The following is a 25060-nucleotide window of genomic DNA, read 5'->3' on the forward strand; positions in this document are numbered from 1 at the left end:
AGTTTCTGTAAACATCAGGCATACTTCCTCAAAGGCATTAAATATTACGTATATATAATGATGGAAGTCATTTATTTAAAGAATGTGATGAAATTCGGCTCTTTGGATGTGGCTTATTTATTTATCAATCACCACATGCACAAAACACAGACACCTCTACCAATGATCATGAATTCACCATAATTATATGCTCCGACATGTATTTGTTGTTCAGTGATCAAAATTGGCAGGCTGTCGAAAACCATACGTGCATGCAGATAGTGTTTAAATGCTCTAAGAGATATTGGAACAGCCCCGAAATGCAAACGACCAGGGACTCTCACGCCTGGTCTTAGGGCCCTTGCGGGGACGCTGGTCTTTTTTTCCAGCTGAGCTCTGTAATTAATTATGCTTCACTGAGCTGAATCCTAAATGTGATTCTGGCAATTGAAACGTGTCTTCATTTCAATAGTTTGCTGCACGTTTGTTATGCAAAAATAAAAATAAAGTTGCGTTACCATCGTACCATTTATTGTAAGATTCAAAAATGCAGCTTTGGCTGAATATTAATTCTTTTACTTTTATCGGGATAATTATCCCTTAAAATATTTTTCAAAGGCCTTTCAATCGCCTTTAATAGATGCAGCATCTGTTACCACAGCATGGTGACGGTGAAATTTTCGCTTTCTCATACTTCCACACTGCACACTGGATGCCAGTTCCGGCCCGAGCCCGTGGAGTTTGCCGAACCCATCAGTGATTCTGTGACTTTCCACCCACAGCCCGGATACATGCAGATCAGGTGAATTCCTCTAAAACGGCACCGGCGGCTGCAGACTGCCATACTCCCCAAGGTATCCTCGGTCCTATACTCAATCCCTATGCTTTCCAGCATAAGCCCTAAATCACTGCAGCCGTGATTGGAACAGCTACTGACGACAGATTGAAGAAAAAAAAAAACATAAGTGAGGTGAACAGTCCAAGGAATAAGAGTGAAAAAAAAAAAACAACACATATCTTCTTAAATTAAGACCAAAGGACCCCTGTTTTGTTGTCACGCCTGTGTAATTAATGAGATTTACAGTCTGTGAAGTCTGTGAAACATATTTACATAAAAAAATCTTGAAAGTGTTACCATTACTTGTTTTGGTTCATTTTAACGATACTTGAATAATCTTCTGGTGTGTTTAATTGTTCCAGAGCCATCTAAGTAATTATATCTTAGAATTTAATAATTGTGTTAATTGCACTTGGAACTGAATCATTATTTTAAAGGCCGAGTTAAGAAATTTAATTTCATTCGGCGATATGGATCAAAACGGATCCCTCCCAAACTTTCCATTGATGTCAAAATCACAACTCAATCAACAGCTTATTCACATCCAAATTAAAGTCCAACTGGAACCAAGCTCTGTATGCACATGGCTACTAAAAGTCCGGGGCTGAGAAGCGCCAATGTGTGCAACTGCTACGCATCAGACGACAAGTGAAAGTATGAAGAGTCACAAACAGTTTAATACCGGAGACCCGTTTCTTTGAGAATCACTGCACAAGCCAGTAATCACAAACAATGGCAGCTTTACAAGATGAGAATTGCAATATAAAAAAAGAATAACAATAATAAAAAGTTAACAAAACAAGCTTATTCCTTTAGCGTTTGTTGAGAGGGGCATTACATTTCACATCTTTTGTAAACATCACATTGTACAAATGAAACAATGACTTGCCAAACGATATTGTTCACAAATATACCATGAATTAGCTATTTACTTGTGCTGTGTGTGATTCTGACAAGCATCATGACAATTTATAAATGAATGAGTTTATACATTTATTTGTTCTTAGTTGATATTCTTGACAAATACATTTAAATTTCAAAAAGAATTTGGGAAGCTGCATGTAGTATGTGTATTTATGCATGCATGAGTATATGCCGGCATATGCATAAGGAGAATACACCTATAAGCATTTGTTGGCAGCAATATAGATACAGGGTATGAGTTATTGACCTAGATCTGACTATATCTGATTTTTTTTATTTTTTATTTTTTGCTTTTTAAAGAATTTTGTAATCTGAGAAGCCAAGATGAATATGTAGAAATCATTCATTCATATCATAACTACAAACATCGATGTATTAATAACTGCATATTTGTCATTAATCTCTTAATCCTGAAAATGATTCATTTATGTCTCTCTTCCTTGGACGCAGTATTATCCTTCCAAAAAATTACATGACGGACGCCCCAAGAGAACCACCATAAAAAGCAAAACATGGGTATTTTACATTAAAAAAGTACCTTAAGTCATAAACCATCCCTAATTTAGAAAATGATGTCGATTACACCTGATTATCGGCTAAGCAACTGTAATCGTGACAGATTTTAATGGCTAATGGAACCAACTGATGGAAAAACGTCAGACAACGATGTGAGAAATGCTACAGGGAAAATGGCTGACATTAGCGGCTACTTATGGAACAGAATTGGCCTGACCATACCAGCAAGAATCTTTGGCACCTGCACGGAGATGATCTCAGATATCATTTCTGGAAAAGTGACCTTTGATGGGAGCGACTGAGCCTGCACAAAGAGGTCAAACGTGAACTGCTGGAGCTTCCTCACAATCTGTATGTACAAAGAAAGAACGGGCTGAAATTAATATGAACATTCATGACAGTTTAGCAAATCCTCATCATCCAAGGTGACTCCGTTGTTTATATGCTTCAGTGCCGATTCAAGACAGGCAGTTGCCAGACTACGAAAAAGATCCATTACCTAAGTCTGTCTTAAAGTCAAAGGTGTATTTATTGAATAATAATTCAATATATAATGATAATACAATAATAATAAAAGTAACTACATACAGTTTTCACAAGCATCACCAAGTAGTGCATGCATTCATTATTACAAACCACTGTATTAAACCCAAATTTTAAAATAATAGGTTTTACGGCAGTCTGTTCCTAAGTATGGGTTGTCCGTAAGTCAGACATTCTTAACCTGGGGACAGACTGTAATCTGCTTATTGTTTTACTGTTGCAGCATCTTAAGGGTTAAATAAGATGTATCCAAGCCTGGAACTTGATTGGAAAATTGTTTGGTAAAAAAAAAAAATAAAAAATGATACTGGCAGCTGTGGTGGCCAGATTTTTACCGGTTGAAGGGAATCCATGAGTCTGGTAAGCTGGAGAAATCTCTCAGAGCAGTTGACCTTGTTCCTGTAGCTTACGAGGCGATCCAGCTCATTAATGTACGTCATCCGCAGTTCGTCAAAATACTTCTGACTTTTGAGACCCTCCACTGGAACTGTAGAGGGTTATTGAAATGCTCAGCCTTCCTATATACCCAGTAAATGTACTCCTGTAAGTTAAGGGTGAGACTACGGCCTCTGTACTCACTGATGCTGAAGAGTAGGAGGGCCTTCATACAGAGGTACTCTTCCTGAGTGACCTGAAGCAGGTCAAATTCCTGGGCGAGGTGCTTCATCCGGACACAGTGCTCATACATGCTGGAGACGTGCATTCGCCGGCTGGACAGAGGGAGAGGGATGAGGGCTGCTTAGACGAAAGCTCAGAGTAGAGGAAGACAACGGGAGAGGGTCGGACGCAGGGTCACCTGCCTCTGATACCGCACTGAAAAGGGCGATGTGTTCACTGCTGCTCCCGTCTGCTTATGAATGTACTGTAAATTTTCTCATAACATTCCACAATAAACTGAATAACTCTGCTGAATGTGACTCATTACCGCAATGAATGTGACTAAATGCAATTAAACAGTGACTAGAGAATTTATGTACATATTAGAAATAATCTAGAAGTAAATAAATATAATATATGATATAATTAATTTACTTACATATATAATACTTTTTAAACTTAAAATTATAGCATAATATATCATGAATTGTTTGCTTTGGTTAATTTTAAGGCTGATCTCAGTATACTCTACCCTCTCCTCCTGGTACCAATCATTGCTTTATACAGAGACAAGACAGCCATTGCCCCTTACAATGCATTACAACGAAAAAAAAAATAATAAAAAATTCACATCTGTTGACCTAAATTAAACAGAATAGACTGGTCTAGAGTGAATTAATTTGAAATATGCAGTGTTGAAATTGCTGGCTTGGTACTCTGGGAAACTCATCACAGAATATCAGTCCAGTGCAAGGATGACACTACAAAGTAAAACTGCACAATAATAAACAATGTTGTACTTAAAGTATTTAACTTCGATAACGTGACTTGATTGTTCCCGTGACGGGGGAACTCTCTAAGGGGCTTGAAACAGAAACAAGGATTACCTTGAAAGCTTTTGAAATATAAATAAATAAATAAATAAAAGCACTAATAAAAATAAATACAAGAAGTGTTGGCAGGAAAAGCTTCAGCTGGAAGATTCCTAGTTTATGGAACCATCTGCCCCATCGTAAGGGACGCCCCCTCGTCACAGTTTTAAGATCTAGACTGAGTGCCTATTATTTCAGTCTAGGATACTCTAAGCTATTTATAACCCAGCTTAACTGAAATACTGCTGCAGGTGCTGCTGTATGTGGTAGATAGCGGGTCTATATACGGCTGCTATAGTCAGTATCAGTGCTGACTTACTACATTTCCGTCCAGTGCCCTGTGATTGGGTACCGTTTCCATCCAGGGCACACGCCAGTGAGCGTCAGCTGAGAGGCCTCCAGGCTGATGTCGGACACATGCAGTGACATAATAGGCCGACCTGCCAACCATCATTGGCTGTCCTGACAATGAGTTGAGCAAAACAGCTCCTCTCCCCACAAAACTTTAGTTCTAAAGACACCTACATGCTTATTCTGGCTCAGTTAGAACAACCAGTGGGAGCTGTACAATAAGGCGGACTGGAAATGTGGTGGACTGGAACTTTTAAAGCTTCTGTTTTCCCCAAAAATATTCTTGACAGATTTTTACTGCTTTACCTTTAACTTTAACATTTGCTATGTTTATGTATAATTCACTTTTCACTGGATTCCTCTCAAGCACGTTGGAAGTGAACTGAAATCGGCGGAGTGAATATACTTACTCATTAAATACAAGGTCAGGTGCAAAGTACAGCATACGGGCATTCACGTTCTTGTAAGACCTCCAGCCCAGGGCAAACACCATTACCCCCATCCAGGAGTGCTGAATGACAGTCATTTGATCGTCCACATGCAAATTTGGGAAACCTGTAAAATCGCACATTTTACATTTACATATTTAACGGACGCTTTTGTCCAAAGTGATGTACAAGTCAGACAAATAGCAAATTGGAAACATTCATGCTGGAAAGGAGCGAACTAGGCATGCATGCAGCTAGAGCGTCCAGTGAATTCCCAGATACAAGTGTGAGCAGTACTGGAGCAGGAGTTATACAACAACTACAGTACACTAATAATTACTACAGTGGCTTGAAAATGGCTTTAAAATAGTTACTGTACATATAAATGGTCCAAGGGTGTTCTCAAACCCATGATAAAATCCTTTTGCTAGAAGACAAAGAAATCTAAATGCAATTCCCAATTTAGAAAGTACTACAAAATGTTTATGATCGAAAAATCGTTAGTGCCTGTTTTTAACACAATGAAACACAAATTCCCACCACAAAAAGCAGTTCACATGAAATTACAGCCGTGTGCCATAGCTGCGGGCGAGTTTTAATCGACAGATGCCACAGCCTGCTGCCTTCATTTAAGTTCTAATCCGAGCTGAAAGATGAGTCTGGAAAGTGCAGACATTAATTTTAAAAACCCCCTCCTAATCTTAGTTTTTCCACTTGGAGAGGGACAATAGAGTGCTGAAAAGAACACAATATTCAGCGAATGAAAATAAATGAATCGCTGGTGGGACTGAAAAAACAGACCTATGTTTTCAATCATCAAGACATCAGTGACCAGCAGAGACCAGTTTCCGTAACATTAAAATCGATACTTATTTAGCACATCTTTTCACTCGGTTTCAATACCTATTTGCAAAATCCTTCCCACCTGATAAGGCTTTTTGTTTTATGTCCATGTCTAGATAGATGCCTCGTGTTTATACGTCTTGCATATTTATATTCTACTTGTTACTTGTTTTTGCACTATGACCAATGAGGGACGATATTTCATCTTGGTGAATGACGCATGCGTCATAGAGCTCAGTCGACAATAAAGTTACTTTGACTTTGACGTAGCTGTAAAAGCTAGCTACCTAAGTGCTAATGAAATAGCAGCATCATCGAAACTGTGCTCTCATGGTGAATTATGAAGAAAAACAAGCTCAAAGCTTTTTGTCAATCTCGGAGAAGATATGAGGTTACAGGCAGTATTTTAGATCAGTGAATAGCTGGTGATTAAAAACTGCACTGAGGAACAGCCATAGGGCTACCTTATTGCAACTGCAATTGCAAGCACATGAAGTACTGTTACCAGATATTTTTAATCCTGCATTATACTGGTAATGGTCTTTGGATATGCCCCATTTAAGTTCTCCAACTGTTCATGTAGGTAGGCTAACTGGAGGTGTGAATGAAAGGGCAGAATGAAAAATGATTGGTTCAGAGAGATAACCAATCAGATTGTAGAGGAGGTGGTTCCAAGGAACTAGAAGAGGTGGGACCAACCAATCAGATGTCTTGGTTCTACCTCCACTAGTTGCTTGGTAAGTAAAACTCCCATGAGCCACATTTTTGCTCCCTCCCAGCTCCCGGAGCAAAAACGTAGATCGTCTGCTGGTCCCCGAGGACCGGGCTGGGAAACACTGCTATAGTGTATTAGCCATCCTACCTGGCATCCCCTTGACCCATTTAACAACTTTGACAAGCTGTCTCTCCCCCAGTTCATTGAGGCTGGAAAGGAGAGAGGCCGCAGAGTCCGGCTGGCCATGATCGTGTCCGGCGTTCACCACGCCTGGCTCGATGTTCTGAAGGATGTTAATAAACATCTGCTCGGAGTGGAAGTTGAGGGCAGACTTGGGAGAGACATAGGGAACGGCATCAGCCAAGCCCTGACTTTGAGGATCATCTGGAGATGTCAGCTGCCCAATCTTCTTCAGCTTGCGAGCTTCGATCCATTTAAAGTACGCAGAGCCACCATAATGAAAGAGAACAAATGTAACTAAGACATAGGAATAGTACAAATCTATAAAGCTTCATGTTGGGAGAAATAGCACTTTACAGACAAAATGAGAAACACATTTTCACTTGCGATTTTCTGTTGCAGTTACTCTACACAAATTATAAATTCTAACTCTGCAATTATGTTATTCTCTCATGAAATATTCATTTTTTAGTATTCATGTTTTACTAAGTAAAATAATTATTTTTCACATAAATGATATATTTAAAAAATTAATAAAACAAATCTGATCAATTTATTCCCGTTTACCTTAAGAATTCTTAATTGTACAATTTTTTGGTATGTAACTAATACTGTCAATGCTTTAATGATCTTAGCAACCAACTTTGCAGTAATGTTTGTTTTCATTTTTAGTGCCTCCCTGAGGAATTTCGTGGATGCGAAGTTGTCGAGCCATTAAAAGCACTACAAAGAAATACCGCAAACTCTGAAGCCAGCCCTGGATGACAGTAATAAAATCATGGTTAATAGCTTTTTCCAGGAACATAAGGGTGCTTCTCTGCATTAATGGTAGAGGTAACCATTATTTTATTCTAGCCAGCCAGTTTGCTGTAATTAAGAGTACTCACAAAAAAAAAATTCAGATGAATTTTTATCCAGACTAAGCAATGGATGTGTTACCCGCATTAACAAAATGCTTTCACGTTTGCATACAGTTAATTTATCATTCATAAAAATGCCTAGCATTGGCTTGGGACAGTGCTGCATGTGTAGCTATTTTCCCCCAAACACAAACTGTGTTAATTTAATAACTGTAGGCATAAGCAGCAGTATCTGATGCCAGACAGGACTCAATTTCCTCCAAAACCCAAAATCAGCCTTTCCCAGGAATTAAAATTTTTAAGATGTATTGATTTCATACTTGCTGTGGAGCACGACACACATTAAATTTACCACTAGATGCATTAACTGTCACCCACAACCAAAGGTGTGTGTGTGTGTGTGTGTGCGGATTAGGTTTATATTACATTGTGGGGAACAAATGTGATAAAAACCTGTTATTTTGATGTTGTGCGGAACATTTTTCAGGCCCCCACAAATATCTTCGAATGCAATCAAAAATCTAAAAACGGCAAAAGACTTGTATTTTGTTTGGTTACTTATGGTTAAGGTTAGGGCTGGGTAGGGGTTAAGGTCGTCATGTTGGGATTAGAGTTTTCCCCATATAATGGAGAGTCCCCACAAAGATATAATTACACACCTGTGTGTGTGTGTGTGTGTGTGTGTATATATATACATATATATCTTGTGGCGGCAGCTCGTAACACATAACACTCACATAAAGAGTTAAGCATCACCACAGCCGTGACTTTCCTATTTCCACCTTAGCGCGTTTTTTCACTCCCTGTCATTGGCAATCATTCATACTGATTTAAAACGCAGCTTAAGGTGCGTAAGAAAATGAGGGCGGCTGTAAGTAATGAGGTGAAAATCCAGAACTTTGCGGGGGGGGGGGGGACTTTGATAAGTGGGAAAACTTTAAAAGCTACTGAACTCCTAATTTTCAGGCTTTATTTCTAAGATATTAAAATGGAAAGTTAATTTAGAACCATTAAAAGCAGTGCATTTCTGAGGTAACCATGCCTTTTATTTAAGAAGTACGTCTTTGCATATAAAACAAAAGCTCGCTGGGGAATCTGCACTCCTCATCTCTGCAAGCTATTTTAATCAGGATTTATATAATAAAGTGAATTAAGGCTTTTTTTTTACGATCAGCTTTTAGCACAGCAAACATTAACAATCCTGAACAATAAGGCCAGTGTGATATTTAAAAATGTTGATAAGTATAAATCAAAAAATATTTTTCCTTTTAACAAAATTAAACAAAGTGCAATGCTTGAGGATGCAAAAGGTCACCTCTGAAACTAATTTTAAGCAGAAATGTCTTGATAATTGAGCTGAAGTGCATCTTAATACTTTCTATACATGAATCATCTATTGAAAAATTCAGCCAATGACATGATCAAAAGAGCATAGTTCACCTCTACAAGGACACACTGTTCCACTACCGTTTCCCCCTACAGCTTTATGGCGGTAAGGATTCCTGTCAGGGACAATCTGCGCATTACGCCACATTTTCCCCTTCTGTCTGTCTACGACCAAGGGTAAATTACAAGCATTTTGGACGCCTTAATTCATGTTCCACTTTAATACACTTTCATTTTTCACCTATTTGCGGAATGGCACAATTTTCACAGTCAGCAGGATGAAGTTGAAGAACATGAAAATTGAGCCCGGGACTAAAATTGTTCTGTTGCATATCCATCCTGGGACCTAATGTGATACAGGTCTGGGGAAATTGTAAAGGAGAGTGAATGGTGTCTGGGAAGAATTTTGTATGGAAGAGTATGTAAATTTATTTTTGAAACTGACATACTTTAAAAGCAAAAAATTCAATATTATAAGTACAAAAAAGGATTTAATGACTGACAAAAAATTATGTAAAATGATGTTGATTATTTACAGGGAATTGAGAAAGACACTGGTAGAACTGACTAGTGGTGCATTAAAACAACACCTCAGTATGACAGTGCTACAGAGGAGTTTAAATACCTAACCCCTTAAAGTGTTTTTAACACTAAAACTCAGTAGTGGATTGAAAACAATGATTGATTTTCCTTTATATAATAGTTCCTGGCGACAAACCAGGGAGAACACAAAAAATGATCTGACTGTGATATTTGAAAGCACTAAAAAATGGAAAATCATTCATAGTAAAAATACGTACCACCACATTTGAAGAACCTACACTCTTTCCAGTGATAAATTACAAAATAATTTTAACAAGCTAAAGATGACAAAAAAATATACCTCCGAGAGTCATTCCAGCTTCAAAGCACCTCTTCAGCCGGCAGGATGGGCAGTTCTTCCTTCTGAGCTTATCAATGGTACAATCATTTCTGCTGGCACAAAGGTACCTCTGCTTCCCTATTAACACAAGCCAAAGTTCGACAGACAAGAGAACACAGCACTCTGCTTCATCACGTCCTGGAGTACCACTTCACAGGCTGCTGAACAACACGTCGCATCCACAGCTAGACACGCTTTGGCTGAGGCTAGAAATTTACTATAGAGCCTAATAGCACTACTACTACTCCTATGAATAATAATAATAATATTAATAAGAATAATAATAATAATAATAAATAATAATAATGACAACGATAATACTGTACATTGAAAAGCAATGTGAAAAGTACTATAATAATAATACTACTACTGCTACTACTACTTATAATAATAATAATAATAATAATAATAATGAGAAGAAGAAGAAGAAGAAGAAGAGGAAGAAGAAGAAGAAGAAAACTAGTAATAAATCTGAGTTAGGTGTCAGAAATGATGGCCTACAGGTAACCAAAGTGATGGCATAGAAAAATGGCGTATGCACTACAGCATAGTGTAAGGCACTCCTCGATAAATCTGGGTAGAACAAAAAAAAGAAAAGAGGAAAAAAAACGCCTTGTGAATTCATGCCCTGTTCTGCTGACTGACCTTCGGCGGCTCTCTTGAAGAAGACTTTGCAGCTGCCGCATGTGAGCGCTCCGTAGTGACAGCCCGAAGCCTCGTCCCCGCAGATCAGACAGGTCCTCTGGGGCGGGATGAAGAACTCCAGGGGGAACACGCTATCTCGGCCGTCCTCGAACCTGCCGGAACACTCAGGGCTAAGCGCGGGCGTGGGGAGGGGGCGGGATTATGCTTCTGAATCACGACTGATGAAGAGCTTTGCTCGCTCAGTCGTTCGGCAAAGTATGAAATCCACAGGTGACACGACCAAAATGTTATCTTCATGGACCATCATATGTAGCTATTCTGTGCAAATAACTGAATAATAAAATCATGGACTCATTTTAAAAGTTTCTAATTAAAAAACAAACATTTCAGCTTTTAATTGCAGTGGAATTAAATATAAATATGATTAATTGATCATAAAATTCGTCAGTGTACAAAACTATAATATTCAGTTCTGAGCAGAATGACTGTAATAAGTGCATCCTCGTTCAAACAACAACGTCGTTAAAGACGAAGAGAGCAATATTGCGCATTATGAAGCTAATTATAATGATTATATAATTACTTCTCGTCACCAGACATCAGCCAGCGCAAACACCTATTAAAAAAGACAAGTGACACATCAATGAAAAAAGACATTCTCCGCATTTTATTTGTAAATGACTAACACTTTAACAGAACACTTAGCCACATTTTAATAACTTATTTTTTTAGTTAATAAATGTCTAAGGGAGAAGGGAAAAATCACATTTAAAGTGTACGAGTAAATTAAACCGCAATACTCGTCACAGTTATGTAATCGGGTTTCACTCCTTCCCTTAAGTCCTTTATGGTGTGACGTACGTCATATATTAGCAGACAGGACAGATATAGTTCAAGGCATATTCACATGACATTGATACCATGGTAATCACCGTAGCGACCGATGAAATAAATACGGGCATTAAAGTAGTGTGTCTGCTAAAGCTATCGAAGTGGAAACTGAATTCAATTTCTAAATAAAAAATAAAGAAGATCATGGTGTCGCAATGTGTTTTGTCACTGTGCAATCATAAAAAATAAATAAAAACACGCTTGTAAGATACAATCACTTGAAGTTAAACTAGCTGTACTAAGCTGATACTTCTTGCTAGTCAAGCTTGTATTCACAGTTTAAAAAAATTGTGACGCTGTGTTACAGAAGTAAATTTGCCATGTTCAAATGCTGAAGATTTATCTTAACTGACAACCACTGAAAGTAACTGATTATTCACAGCGTCACCCAACTTATCTATATCTAGAAGGAGTGCAATGCAACTTATCTAGAACACCATCAGGTTCATTTTTTTAAATGATAAAATGCCAATAATGTATCATATAAGTGAAATGGGGATAGGGCTTTTTTATAATAAGACTCAAAGTATAGCCATTGCCATCCCATTTAAATTCAAGGCATCAACTGAAGATAACAACAGTCACATGGAAGAAGTTGGCTGGCACAATGTCTTCCATGCAAATAATAACCTCCAAGAATGGGTGATATTTTAACCACTGTTGAAATTTAGAGTGAACCTAGTTGACTAGACTGTGGAGACAGGGATGCAAAAGCAGTCCACACCACTGTAATTTCAGATAATAACCACTATTCTGCTCAGTTGACTGGCTGCTCTGTGATTCCTACAAAATGATTCCTGCACGGAGCAGCATAATATTTCGCTCTCAGATCATGGGTTTGGTGGGTGGTTAGACCCAATAAAACCACTTAATAATAACACATTAGGGATGGTCAATATATAGTTATACCACTGATTAAAATACCAATTTCCTCTAGTTCTGGTACCACTTTTATTTAAATTAATTATTTGCATGCATAATTAATTACAGATGGTTAAACTGCATATAATTAATTCTGAATTATGTTTCATATGCTGATGTCTTTTTGCACAATGGTCTTTTTATATTTTTACATTTAGATTTTTATGTATATTATGCAGCCAGTAAAGGCATGCCTAGCTAAATGCGTCATGATCAAATCCTTATTTAATTACCGAAGAAACAAAATATCTTAATTGTCGTCTCCATAGTTACTGGGCGGTTTACCGCTGAGATGATACAGCAGAAAATTAGCATGCCACTTGAATCACGCAAACGCACTGAATGAAGAGGATGCTTTTTATTCTCATTACTTTTCTTGTCGTAGTCAACCTAACAGTTGGATATTCTGTATGCGCTATATGGCAGTTAGCGGCATCAGCAATGATAAAACGTAATAGCGAAATTCTGTGCTGCTGACCAGCTCCCCCTAGAGTCATGGGTCACCTGTAACATAACTGAAACATAACTACCCGATTGGCTGTGTTGAAAAAATATTCAGGCTGTTAAGTCCCAGTCCCTAAGTACTACCCATTTTTTTCAGAGCCTTATTTTTCCCATGAAACACTTGTTCACCCCTTCAGTTCTGCTCAAACTGCTTTTTATGGATCATTTATTAACCCAGATAATAACACGAAGGGCATTGTGTATGGACGATAAAGAATAGCATATGTTCTGGCACCATTCAGCTCTGAGAAGACCAAAACATTTACAGCATGATTTGTAAAGGAAGCTAAATAATAAAATAACAATAACGGCAAATATAATGAGAGCGTCTTTGTCTCTTGGTAGATGGGGCGATAGTCTATGAAAGACAAATGGAGAATTTCATCCAACTGTATTGCTTCCAGCAGTGTTACTTGAGTTTCCTCTGTGATCAGAGAAAAACATTTGCATCTCACTACAATTAACCTGTCATTCCGCCAAGTCGTCTTCTTAAACGGCCCTGAATTGTTTTGTTGTTAGATAACTTCAGGAAAAAAGAAAGAAGGGTGAAAACTCTGTAATGATGTTTGTCCATCTCTAAAATAAGTGTAGCACTTTAAAATTTTAGGTTTGGAGCTTCTATGGCCGTTGAATGACTCTACTGAAGCAACATTCTTATCTCAGACTCCGGTTTGAGTTTGATTTATATCACCTGCCCCTGGCGAGTAGGATTTCTCCCGCAGAGCGACATAACTTCCATCGATCTGCCACGGTTTTATGAGGTTTACGGCAACTCTGTGGCTGCCTCATAAGCTCCTCCCACAAAGCTGTCTGGTTCCTGCCAGTTACTGTTTGCCAGCAGTAAGAGATGAGTCTGCCTGATATTTGGCACAGGGTCTCCTATGTGGTGCCATGCAACGCTTAGCATGAAAGGAAATGATCTGCCTTCAAGAAATCTGCGGGCAATGATGGGACCAAGCTGCTAGACAAGAGTGCAACATTATTTGGAAAATATATATATTTTAATTTTGTTTGTGTGTGTGTGTCTGTATATATATATATTTATATATATTCTATTTTTAAATTCTTAACACACTATTATGAATAAAAGTGCAACATTATTTGAAAACATATATATATATATATATATATATATATATAAATTATTTTAAAATAATTAACATGGGCTTATATCCCGCTAGTTTTAACTTATTACAGGTAAGCCAGGTACAACAGAAGCACATTCTTTTCATGAGATAAAAATCAACTACAGCACTTATTTCACTTGTATTAAGTAAATAACCTACTTAACACTTGTGTGAAGTAAAATAACCTACTTAACACTTGTGAAAGTAAAATAACCTACTTAACACTTGTGTGAAGTAAAATAACCTACTTAACACTTGTGTGAAGTAAAATAACCTTCATCAATGTTTACGTCCTTGAACTTTAAATAGAAGACCCTTCAGACAAACTGTAAATTAAGTCTTCGTATCTTCGTGATTAGTCAATAACATTTATTTCCACCATAACCTTAATGGCTCTTTATGCCCCCTGTTACTCACACACCGAAGAATCAATAAAGTGAAACTCACCTTCTGAACACAACGCTACATGACATCCATAAGTCAACCCCCCCCCCCCCCACCCTGTTCTAGTTGATGGTCGCCTTATAATCTGCATACGCTGCACAAAATGGCGTGTGCCAGCTGTGAAGGCTTCTCCCACCCGGTACCGTTAAAGCGCCTTGCACCCCACTGCAGAAACGAAATGCCAAAGCGTTTAAAAAAAAAAATTAAAAATGGAAGTCACACTGTTTACTGTCATCGTCAAAGGAAAAAAAAAAAAACGTCAGGGATACCGATGCCAAGAAAGAGCGTCACACAAGGGGGCACCTTTGTGGGGGGAGAGCTGAAACATGACTTCTCAGGCTATAGTTTACCAAGGTACATTATGAACCTCTTTAATTCCACAACTCTAACTAACTAACTGCCATGACTTTGTTCCCCAATTTAGAGTCAGCCTTCCCTAAAATGAGTAATTTGCCTCTTGTAGAATTTATAGATAGAATATACAGGATGTTAAGCTGGTAAGAACACTCACATGTCGTCGGTAGAGCTATCAATGTTCTTTCTGCTATGTAACTTTAGCAACTTAGCAACTTCAGCACAAAAAGAAACAAACAAAAAAAAAAAACACCAAAACTATTACATGGCTGACACATATTACATGTGCAAATGGTAAATGCATAAAAAATAACATCAGGGTAAAGGGTATTTAATAAGCGATCTATGTCTGTTTTAATGACGCAGTATAGCTTATGATGCCTTGTAAAACACTCGCTCACTTTTAATGACCCACACAGAAAACATGCATAATGGCGAGCCGGAAAGACATGTGTGTCATAAATAGAAATGTTGTTGACTAAGGTACTACACTTGGAATTAACAGCTGGGTGTCGCTGAATCCACCATCTTAAGAGACGCTAAAATCCATCGAAAATGATGGCGGGAAACTTCTCTAATATCCAGGGCAGGAATCGGGCTGTACAGATGTGCAGATTTTAACTGAATATTGTGAAATATCTGTTTATATTTTATGTGATACTATCTCATGTAATTCACATTACTTGTTCAGTCTCAGAAGTAGCTTAAGATTTTGTTACGCACACACACACACAGAAAAATCATCTTTACCAACAACAACTAATTTCAAATGCACATCAAATTCTGGTGTACAATGCCTATTATTATTATTAGTCATTGTTATTGACAATAATAATAATAATAATAATAATAATAATAATATGGGCGTAACAACGTGCAGTGTTGCTTCTCTGAAACAACCCAAACTTCCACTGAAGTGTTCACTAAATAATATTTTAAAAGTAGCTAAAAAAATTATAAAACGAAATATTTTTGTAAGACAATTCAATGTCACTTCACAACATAAATCATGCTGTAAAAAGGTACCAGAACAGGAAATAAATACCATTACCATTACCATAAATAATTATCATAATAAAGATCCACGCTGTTAGCAAAAAACATTTAATTCTCTTAACGTAGTTAATACTTTTATATGACATCGGGGCTTACAGCTCACATGTAGAGTGCTAGAGTTGCGCATCTAAAGTTTCACATGATATTTGATATTTCTCTCACTCCAAACTTATCACATACCATGTCTTATTTGCAAAACAATTATTAATTATAATTTACCAGGTACGGTGAAAGACAGAGTTTCCCCTAAATGGGCTTCCAGAATATTGCAGTGCTCATACATGCAAACACACACGATATTTCCATCATATTTAAAATGTAAAACGTTATTATATAAGAATGTATTAAAACCATACGTTTCTGGGAGGGCCGCTATGTGTACGACTCTCGAACGGAAGGTGTGCTTCGAATCCGAGAAAAACGCAATAATAAAAACAATCAAGACAAACCTGCAAACTGCCACCTCCAATTACCATATAAATATGAAATAGTCTCTTACATTAATCAGACACAAACAGTAGAAAAAAAATGTTGGCACTAAAAGGGATATAACTACATGATGTAAGTGTCTGTTTCTATGTATCTGAAATTCCTTATTTGACCGCCTACCTCCTGCCATGCTGCAATATGCTTTGAAATTGTTGACTGAATTAAAATTGATGTATTATGGCAAGTATTAAGCCACTACATACCAAACCAAATACTAATCACAAGAGCAATTATAGCACAGAGCTGGGTTTTATGCTGCTCATTTGTACTAGCTTCAAGGCAAAAGACACTAAATCAGTAAATACTGTCAACCATGCTGTAGAGGCTGTTTAGTACTAACAGCAGGGATACTACTAAGGAAGAAGTCCTCTAACTCGATAACGTGGCCTACGGTCTGATAAGAATTCATTATATTCTTCATAACTGTACTGACCCAAACCGGAAAGAATACTGTACATATAATTGCAGCAATTTGTCTAAATAACAACTTTACTGAGTTACTACAATTGTACAATTTATCAAAATTTTATTATTTGTAGGTAGGGGGTGGTAAATGAAGGCCAGGTAACAGAAAAGCAGAAAATAAATATATTTAAGTGACGCGTGAAGGTGATATAAGACACTGCTCCTCGTTACACGAGCTGCTGAATATTTTATTTGTGAAGTATCTTATTCCAAATGTTTGAATAGGTTTTGCAGAGCTCTAGGGCCCCCAAGTTAGTTTAAATGCTTTAACAAAATGGTTATGTGACTCCTTTTTAAAAAATACTGCTACATAAAAAAGCATATACAATAATCAGAAGCGGGTGAAAGACAAACATTACTGAAAGAATATTAAACCTGTCATTAGTCAATAGTTACATACGCATGTAAAAATTGTTGACTGCAAAATAATATGCCTAATAACTATTCAAACTAAAAATAATATGGATGTTTTCAAAAAATTGTGCCTTTCAAGACAGAAAATCTTGATACGTCCATTGTATGTAATAGATACCTGCATCTGTATTTTAATTAAAGTCATGAAAAATTACTATTAGAAAATCAGACATCATGCCAGTTTTAAATTTTCATCAGAAAATTAGTCTTAAAACTATTCTGAAGCAGCAGTAACACTATTCAAAACACAAACTGAAACTCAGGCACATGACCGAATTAGCAAAATTACATAGAACAACAAATACAAACATTTTCTTTAGTAGTATACAGCAATGAGATGCATATTTGCACAAAATTTAAGAAATTAATCGTTTAATTAAACACAATCTCTCTAATTAAATGTTTAATCTGTGGCCAAATGCTACAGTTCAGTATGTAATTCTTAGACATATTACTGCTGTACATATTCTTCCAATCTGACAATGTCAAAAATGAAATATCATATGTCTGTCTCAAGTTACTGAATAAATAATCTTCCCATTGAGAGTGAATGTAGGCAGGTCGTCGTTTGTCCTGTGGTTACTTGTTGGTGTGGCAGTTGGGTGTTTACCTACGTTTGTTTGCCTATTCCATGGCCATTAATGATCACATGCCCAAAAACAACAACACCGGCTGAGTCACATTTTCAGCAATCGGGTGTATCAGCAAATGAATCTAATACCTGTTTCTCTTAGCACTAAATGTAACAAAGAACCGTGCGAATTGACCCTCCGTACAGCCATTGCTCATATGAGCCGTGATTAGAGTAGTAAAATTCACACAGGCAAATAAATCAGACCTGAAGCTTGGTGTCAGAACATAAATTAATCAACCTGGAAGTGAAACACACGACTGCATAATATAACGCAAACACATAAAGAGCATAGACCATAATATAAGCAATGGCAAGTACCGCAAAACTGATATAAAAACCAGCAATATTACAAATAATGTCTACTGTACTGAGAAAAAGATACATTTCCATTGTCTGGATATCGCATCAAACTTACCCATCCATTTGGCAGACTTAAATGAAACTGGAAATGATTCACTTAAATTTTAATCTAGATTAACATAGCAATACAACACGGCCAAACGGAACTTCTTATAATACACATAACTTGCACTACAAGCCGTGTCTGGGTATGGCCTGGGGAAGAGACTTAAGCAAAAAATTTTTATTAAGCAGGCTCAGTTCAGGTCACTTGTGGAACTTTTTGCATAATTGCAACTGCAAAATATATTTCATACAAGCATTTTTTATTCTGTTGCTTTTACGAGCAGTGGATTTAAAAAGAGATTGAATCACAAGCACAGGTGATTTTTAATAATACCACTTACAACACAGGTTACAGGGTGACTATTCTCTGGACATAATGCTGAGTGTAGAAAACAAGTTAATACTATCAGGTCTTTTGTATCTTAAGTCCATAGAAAAGCGTCTAACCTCACCTGGATTTTCAAGAATAGATGCAACACATATGGCACTTCTTAGGCCAGTTAAACGGGTTGGGCTAATGAGATATTAAAGAAGTTCAGAACTGCGATCAATCATCAGTTAGCTGTTTCAATCATATGACACTCAAGGAGCAATCAATAGACAAGTAATGGCACCAAATCAGTTTCATGCTCTGCACTCGAAGCAGTTGATTCAAATGTCATTCTTAAGATCAGTGTCAATACCAAGATACAACAGGGAAGAAATAATGAAGGAATCCTTCATCATTCAATTTATTAAAAAAAAAATCTATGTTATAACCCATTAAATCACAAGGAACTGGAAATTCACAGCCTCGTAATAGAACAATTCCAACTAAAACATGAAGCAGTTGAAATTATATTACTAGAACACTCTCTGGGTTTATTCCAACTAAGACTGTAAATAAGCCAGCAAACTTTGGAAAATTTATTCAGGAGGTACCTGACCTCAGATGGAAATGCAAAGAAAAAAAAAAAACACTGGTAAAGTTTCTATATTGTTGCTGCTAAAAGTAAACTCAAATCATATAAGAACCATTAGTATTTGAAATAATTATTTGATTATAAATACATGTTCATTTCTGCCTAAGAATGAATATGTTGCTCTGGAACTGAACGCTTAAGATCTTATACAGGCCTTCTTATCTAATCTATACACATTCTGATAGGCAATATTAGTAAAGCAGATGTTTACTTATCTATTTTAATCTCTGATCGCCACAATTTTAATAGCACACAATAAGAAAGCTTTAATATTCTCAACCTTGGAACTACCCGAAATAGGTATTTTATCTTCTAATCCATTCTTATTGATTCAGATCGACCTGCTCATATGAATATTTATTAAAGTCATGTAAGATTATTAATATAAGACATATTACGAGTGCAAGATGCAAATATTAGGTGTCTACATGCAAGGATAAATATATTTTAAACGGGTATTATTTATTTTTAAACCCTCTGATGTCCGTAAATGTAAGCGTATCCAATGCGTACTAACATTCACCTTCACAGATCACGGTATTGTGAAAAGAAAAAAAAACTTTTAAAAACACTTTCTGAATGAAACAAGTACATTGCTGTTTTGTAGTAAAGACGCGAGCCTCTACATAGTAATCACAGGATGTTATATGGTAAATGTATGCATTTTTTAGTCACTAAATTTTAAGATCTATTATTAAAGGTCTGATACTACCCACCATTTATAACGCCATAAAAAATAAGTAAATTAATTATTACCTGTGGCGTGTATAGGCCTATATTATTTTAAAGTAGCCTAAATATGTTATACTATAATACTTTTAAAAATGTTACTTTTTAAACTCTGGCATTTAAATAAATCTGCATACAAAACGAAAAAGTAAAAGCGCAAACTTATTCTAAATTACTTTCTTAACCCTCCACTTGTACAAAATGCAAACATATATTAAGATACAGAAATACTTATATAGACAAATTAAAACAAGCTGATGGTGTATGAATTATCACTAATATGACAAATAACGGCAGAACTAAATACAGGACGATGTTTTTGTTTTGCTATTTATACATGTCTCAATTAATGCTAATTCTGAGTTATTAATTTAAGAGCATAATTCAAACCACATTTGAACAACTTCTGAATTTTAATTGACATCTAAAGCGCACAGGCTGCGCTGCTACTTCATTTTATGTACCGATTGAAAAAATCAACGAAATGGAATTCGTGAGATACCTACATTATAGACATAAAATAAGTGCAACTTTGAATAAAGTTTAATCTATTGAAAAAAACTGTATATTTTCATTTAACAATTTAAAAGCGCGTTAATTTAAAGATGCGGGACATTAAATTATATTGATTGCGTATTTTGTATTCGGCTTTTTCCACTGCAATTTTTCCTTTTATTTTGTATGTTAATTTGTGCAGTATAGGTAGGCTACTTTAGCAAAAGTTTACATTCATCTTAGATAATCCAAAAGGAGATTAATGGGTGATTACCTGAAGTCTGGATAAGGTCCGTCTAGCCTGTCGTTTTTCAAGCAATGGGAGCCGGAGTAGGGAGTCCAGCCGAACATCCCGCCGGGGTACCAGGGCTCATAAGCGGACCTTTTCCGCGCAGCATCCCCTTTCCAGTGCTCGTACGGATTGCAAACAAATGAATTACAGGATCTGGTACCATACTGGTACGCGGCGGGTCTAGGCTGGCCCTTCGGGGCGTCGTAGATCTCGTTACTCGTGTTTTGGAGATCCCAAGGCCCCGGAGGTGTCTTATTTATTTGCTTTGCTGTCATCTTGATGTTGTGGGACAGATTATCGGCGCGACTGTTGTCCAGGTTCTGCTCGAGTTCGTTCGCGAGACTAGGAGATGTATGCGCGACGATAGTTGCGCGGCTGTTGGGTACAACCAGCAGAGCATCGTTTTGATTATAGTTTGCCGTGTTTGTTGGCAGCACCTGGGCGTCGAGGCATGCCCTGTGCATATTAGAGCAATTCAGAAAGAAAGTATCCGTGTTTCTGCAAGTTGAGAATTTGATCTCCGAAAGCATCCCGGGCTGCTCTTCCCATCTGGAGCGGCTTCCCCTTACGTTTTGCAAAGGCATCGCTTCGCAGGGCAACTCGCTTAAATCGGTCGCCTTAAACATTTCGCCATGCTTATCGCTGTCGCTTAACGTTGTTTCTTGGTGAGTAATGAAGCATTTATAATTTAGCGGGGTACTTGTCCCGTCTTCGGCGTGCTGGTAAGGAGGCACTTCAAATAAATAGGGCTCCTGGCGTTGGTCGTGCTGGAAAGTGGACGCGTGTTCCACTCCCCGATCGCCCTCGTTTCGGTCCACGTTAAAACCCAGAGACACGGAGACGGCGTTGCACAACTCCCTGGCCGTCTCCGAGATAGTGGTGCAGGCGGACTCGGTTCCGATACCCCCCATGCATGTGTCACCGGGCGATTTAATGTCTTTATGACAGGGCGCTTTAGGCAGAGAGGATCCCTTATGCAAACCGAGGGCGAAGGGACCGCGTACGGTCTCCACACCGTCCATCTCAAGCTTAGTAATCTCCTTTTTGCGATCCAGTCGGATCAGGGAAAAATGGCCCGATTTGGTTTCGGCGTCCGGTACCGTAGAAAAGCAAGAACTCCTGTCTTCTTCCGTCACTGCGCCGTGAGAATCACAGGAGGTCCCATAATGTAATCCGTGTCCCTTGCGGGCTGACTGCATATTAGTTTGTCCGATCTCGCAGGGCTTTTTATCCTGCGAGAAACTGTACCTGGGATGTAAGTCAAAGTCCTCCGGGTCAGCGCTGTTACTCTGAAGCGCAGCTCGTAAGTTATGTAAAACGCTTGGGTAAGGTCCGCGGAAAACAGTGCGTGGGGAGTCACAAACTCCTCCTAACCCGACTGGGATCTCCATAATCCCAAATCAGCGTTATTCCTGATTAATCAGCGTGATGATATATCAACCCACTGCTAAGGAAAGCCGAACCTAATTTGACTGGTGAACAACACGCACATTTAACCAAATGACATTCGGTGTGAGTAAGTCCTTCCGATTGCTGCGTTACTGTAGGGTGGCTGTCGGGTTATAAAAAAATCAGTTTTATGAATTGCCGAATTTAAGATGCGGAGGGTTTTAAATAAACGCAGTTCGCCGGCGATGCACGTGACGTGGCCAAGGAGAAAGAGAAGGACTCCGGAAAAAAAAAAACGATAAATCAAACGCGGTAGCCTGGTGGTGACTTTCAAGCCATCTTACTGAAGCTGGTGCTCAGGGAAATACGGGACATAAAGGTGCCGGATTTCAATGTAATACAATTTTCATAGCCATCCAGGTGGAAAATCAGCATTATTCAGTACTGAAATTTAAGTTGATCTTTCCCTGGAAGGAAGAAGTTTGTTTTCTTTCGTTGTTGCAAAAAGTCAGGGAACTATATATGTACTGTATTTAAAAAAAGAAAAGAGAAAAAACACGAGGAGCACTGCCTAGGGTTACGCGACAGATTTCAGATTTCACTACATCCTGAAGATTTGCATTTCACTCTCAGATTGAAATATAGACCCCTGCGTTATTTATCCTCTAGTAAATATTGGACAGTTGTTATTTTGTTAAGGGTTTTCCCGTGGAGCACGCCTAACTACAGCAGTTCTTGTGGCGCCTGATTTTGTCCTCCCTAAGCTTGGCATCTAGCCCTTGACACTAAATATTAAATTCCTTGGGCTTTTGCCAGTTTGCAAAGCCCAGAAAAACAAGTTGACAAATGCAACCAGGGTAGTGCTTCGAAAAAGAAAGTCGCTATATTTTATCTACCAGCGAAATTTAAAGTTTAAGTAAAAAGAGTTAACGACAAAAAAGATGGATTGTACAGTGGTTCCTAGTATTGCCTGACACCTCTAGTATGGTGGGTTTGAATCTCACATCAGCTCTGTGTGTGTGCAATTTGCATGTTCTCATGGCAGAGAGTTCCTCTGGCAGTCCAAAGGCATGCAGTTTGGCTAATTGGTATTTCTACATTTCCAACTGAGTCTGCTTGTGCATGTGTTCTGCCATGGACTGGCATGCTGTCCAGGGTAGACCCCAGCCTTGTGCCCCGTGTTGCCTGGGAAAGGCTCCAGGGCCACCCAGTGACCCTGACCAGGATAGGCTGTTGGAAACTGGATACCCAAACAACAGATGCACTTTTAAAAATATGAACTATAGGCTAAATTGATTGATTGTTATCTTTCATTCATGTCAGTAATGAATATGAATACAAATAACAGTTAAATACAGCACACAAACATCTCTCTAAAAGTGTAGGAGAATTCCTCTGAATGTGAACAGCCACTGTGTTCTGTTCCATATACTGTATAGTAGCAGGGCGTCCACCTGATGAACTGGTTGTGTGATTAAAACCTGCTCTGTCGTAGTGGATGGTTAGGAATTTAATTTATTGCAGAGTCATTGTTGCAAATGCACCTCCCTGGCCAATTGTGTGCCAGGTATGGCTTGTGTTCTTGAGACCATGAGTATCTGGCAATTTGTCCAGCACGCACTTGTATGTAAGATACATTCCCAACTCCGCTGAGGTTGGCTAATCATCGTATGTTTTACCTGGTTTTATTTTTATTTTTATGTGGCACTAAAAGAGATTAATATCTAGGGATCAGGTACCATGCTAGTAGTTCCATCCATCCATGTATTAAATGCTTATTCTGGTCTGGGGGGTATTTAAAGTTATCATTAAATACTATTATTTATTAACAACACGTTCAAGTCTGTGTTTGAAGTTTCAATAGGAGCTTTTGTACCATTATGGATGGTAGCTGCGATTTATGTAAACATTTTGGTAATGGTTTTGTATAAGATGTTTTTGGCAAAAATATAGAGAATCCACTGCACAATTAATACTCTAATGGGTAATAAAAAATGTTCTCTAGGGTTTTTAACGGTCTGTTTAGAAATATGTTTTCTCAGATTTTTACACTCATACTTTCCTTGAAATTGAAAGTATATGATCCATTATTTCAGGTATACAAATGATGATTGCTTTCAACAATAAAATTAGTTGAATACGTAAATGTTACTGAGACAAAAGAGGCATGAATTTGTAATTATAGCTAAATATTGGTTTCCCTGGATTATGGTAGTTATAGTATTTAGCAAACTTGACAAGCTTAAGCCATGGATTTGAATATTTGTGAATATATGGCATTGTGGGGTAATTCGTCTGTCATCATTAAACAATAGTGTGACGTTCCAGTGTAGGCAAAACGGCAGGCTGCGTAGATTCATGTGTTTTTTTGATGTTTGATTGATGAAGACAGTTTTGATGTTTTAATGGGTACTTTAGATATAAATTGATAACCATGATGTAATTAACTGCTAAATTTAAGTAGCATGAAGGAGATCCACCCACTTGGCTCTCCTTTGGGTTTATGGAGTTCACATGTTCTCCCTTTGTTCGGTAAGTTTCCTCCTACAGTCTGAAGACATGAGGTTGCTCTTGTTCCTGATTCTGCCTTTGATAAGCTCCACCTCTCCACCCAAAAAAAAAAAAAAAACAACTGTTGGTCCAATAAGCTTGCGCCTTAACAACAGATTCAAGAAGGTTCACAAAGATTTCACGCTGCAGTGTTAGCGGTATCATAAAGCAGTTCTGTGTGTACAGTAATTCATTAGAAATAATGTTCATATTTTGACATGATAGAAGGCTGTCTTCAGCACTCACTAAAGGAGATGACCCTTCCTGAATTTATCACCATTTATCTACAGATTCAAATCCTCTCTTAGTCTGGGCTTACTCTGATTTTCAGGTTAAATCC

At 37.8% G+C, this 25060-nt stretch overlaps 1 protein-coding gene and 1 long non-coding RNA gene across 3 annotated transcripts in view; one reads left to right on the forward strand and one right to left on the reverse strand.

Moving 5' to 3' along the window:
• Nucleotides 1-1476: 1476 nt before the first annotated feature.
• Nucleotides 1477-22176, reverse strand: LOC111859806 (androgen receptor-like). Of its 2 annotated transcripts, none has more exons than XM_023842815.2 (8): nucleotides 20764-22176; nucleotides 10600-10751; nucleotides 9916-10032; nucleotides 6754-7029; nucleotides 5031-5175; nucleotides 3380-3510; nucleotides 3136-3287; nucleotides 1477-2606 (listed from the first exon to the last, which is right to left on the reverse strand). In XM_023842815.2, the coding sequence occupies exons 1-8, from the start codon at nucleotides 22170-22172 to the stop codon at nucleotides 2448-2450; spliced, it is 2541 nt and encodes an 846-aa protein (XP_023698583.1). In that variant the 5' UTR covers nucleotides 22173-22176; the 3' UTR covers nucleotides 1477-2447. The 2 variants fall into 2 exon arrangements, with proteins under 2 accessions (XP_023698583.1, XP_023698584.1); XM_023842816.2 differs by lacking the exon at nucleotides 20764-22176 and adding an exon at nucleotides 14490-14670.
• Nucleotides 22177-22204: 28 nt separating this feature from the next.
• LOC111859876 (uncharacterized) overlaps nucleotides 22205-25060 on the forward strand; it is a 34446-nt gene continuing 31590 nt past the window's right edge. The window contains exon 1 of the long non-coding RNA XR_011993608.1: nucleotides 22205-22293. This is a non-coding gene — a long non-coding RNA (uncharacterized lncRNA). The remainder of the gene's footprint in view (nucleotides 22294-25060) is intronic.

The sequence above is a fragment of the Paramormyrops kingsleyae genome, chromosome 10, assembly GCF_048594095.1.
Source record: "Paramormyrops kingsleyae isolate MSU_618 chromosome 10, PKINGS_0.4, whole genome shotgun sequence".
In the NCBI taxonomy this organism is placed as follows: domain Eukaryota; kingdom Metazoa; phylum Chordata; class Actinopteri; order Osteoglossiformes; family Mormyridae; genus Paramormyrops; species Paramormyrops kingsleyae.

What these genes read in the sequence shown, in the direction of transcription:
- LOC111859806 (XM_023842815.2), bottom strand. Translation starts at nt 22,172, where the DNA reads ATGGAGATCCCAGTCGGGTTAGGAGGAGTTTGTGACTCCCCACGCACT. An exon ending in AGCTGGAATGACTCTCGGAG is followed by an intron (nt 7,030 to 9,915) that starts GTATATTTTTTT and finishes AATGGATCGAAG; the next exon opens with CTCGCAAGCTGAAGAAGATT. An exon ending in TCATGGATTCCCTTCAACCG is followed by an intron (nt 2,607 to 3,135) that starts GTAAAAATCTGG and finishes TTGTACATACAG; the next exon opens with ATTGTGAGGAAGCTCCAGCA.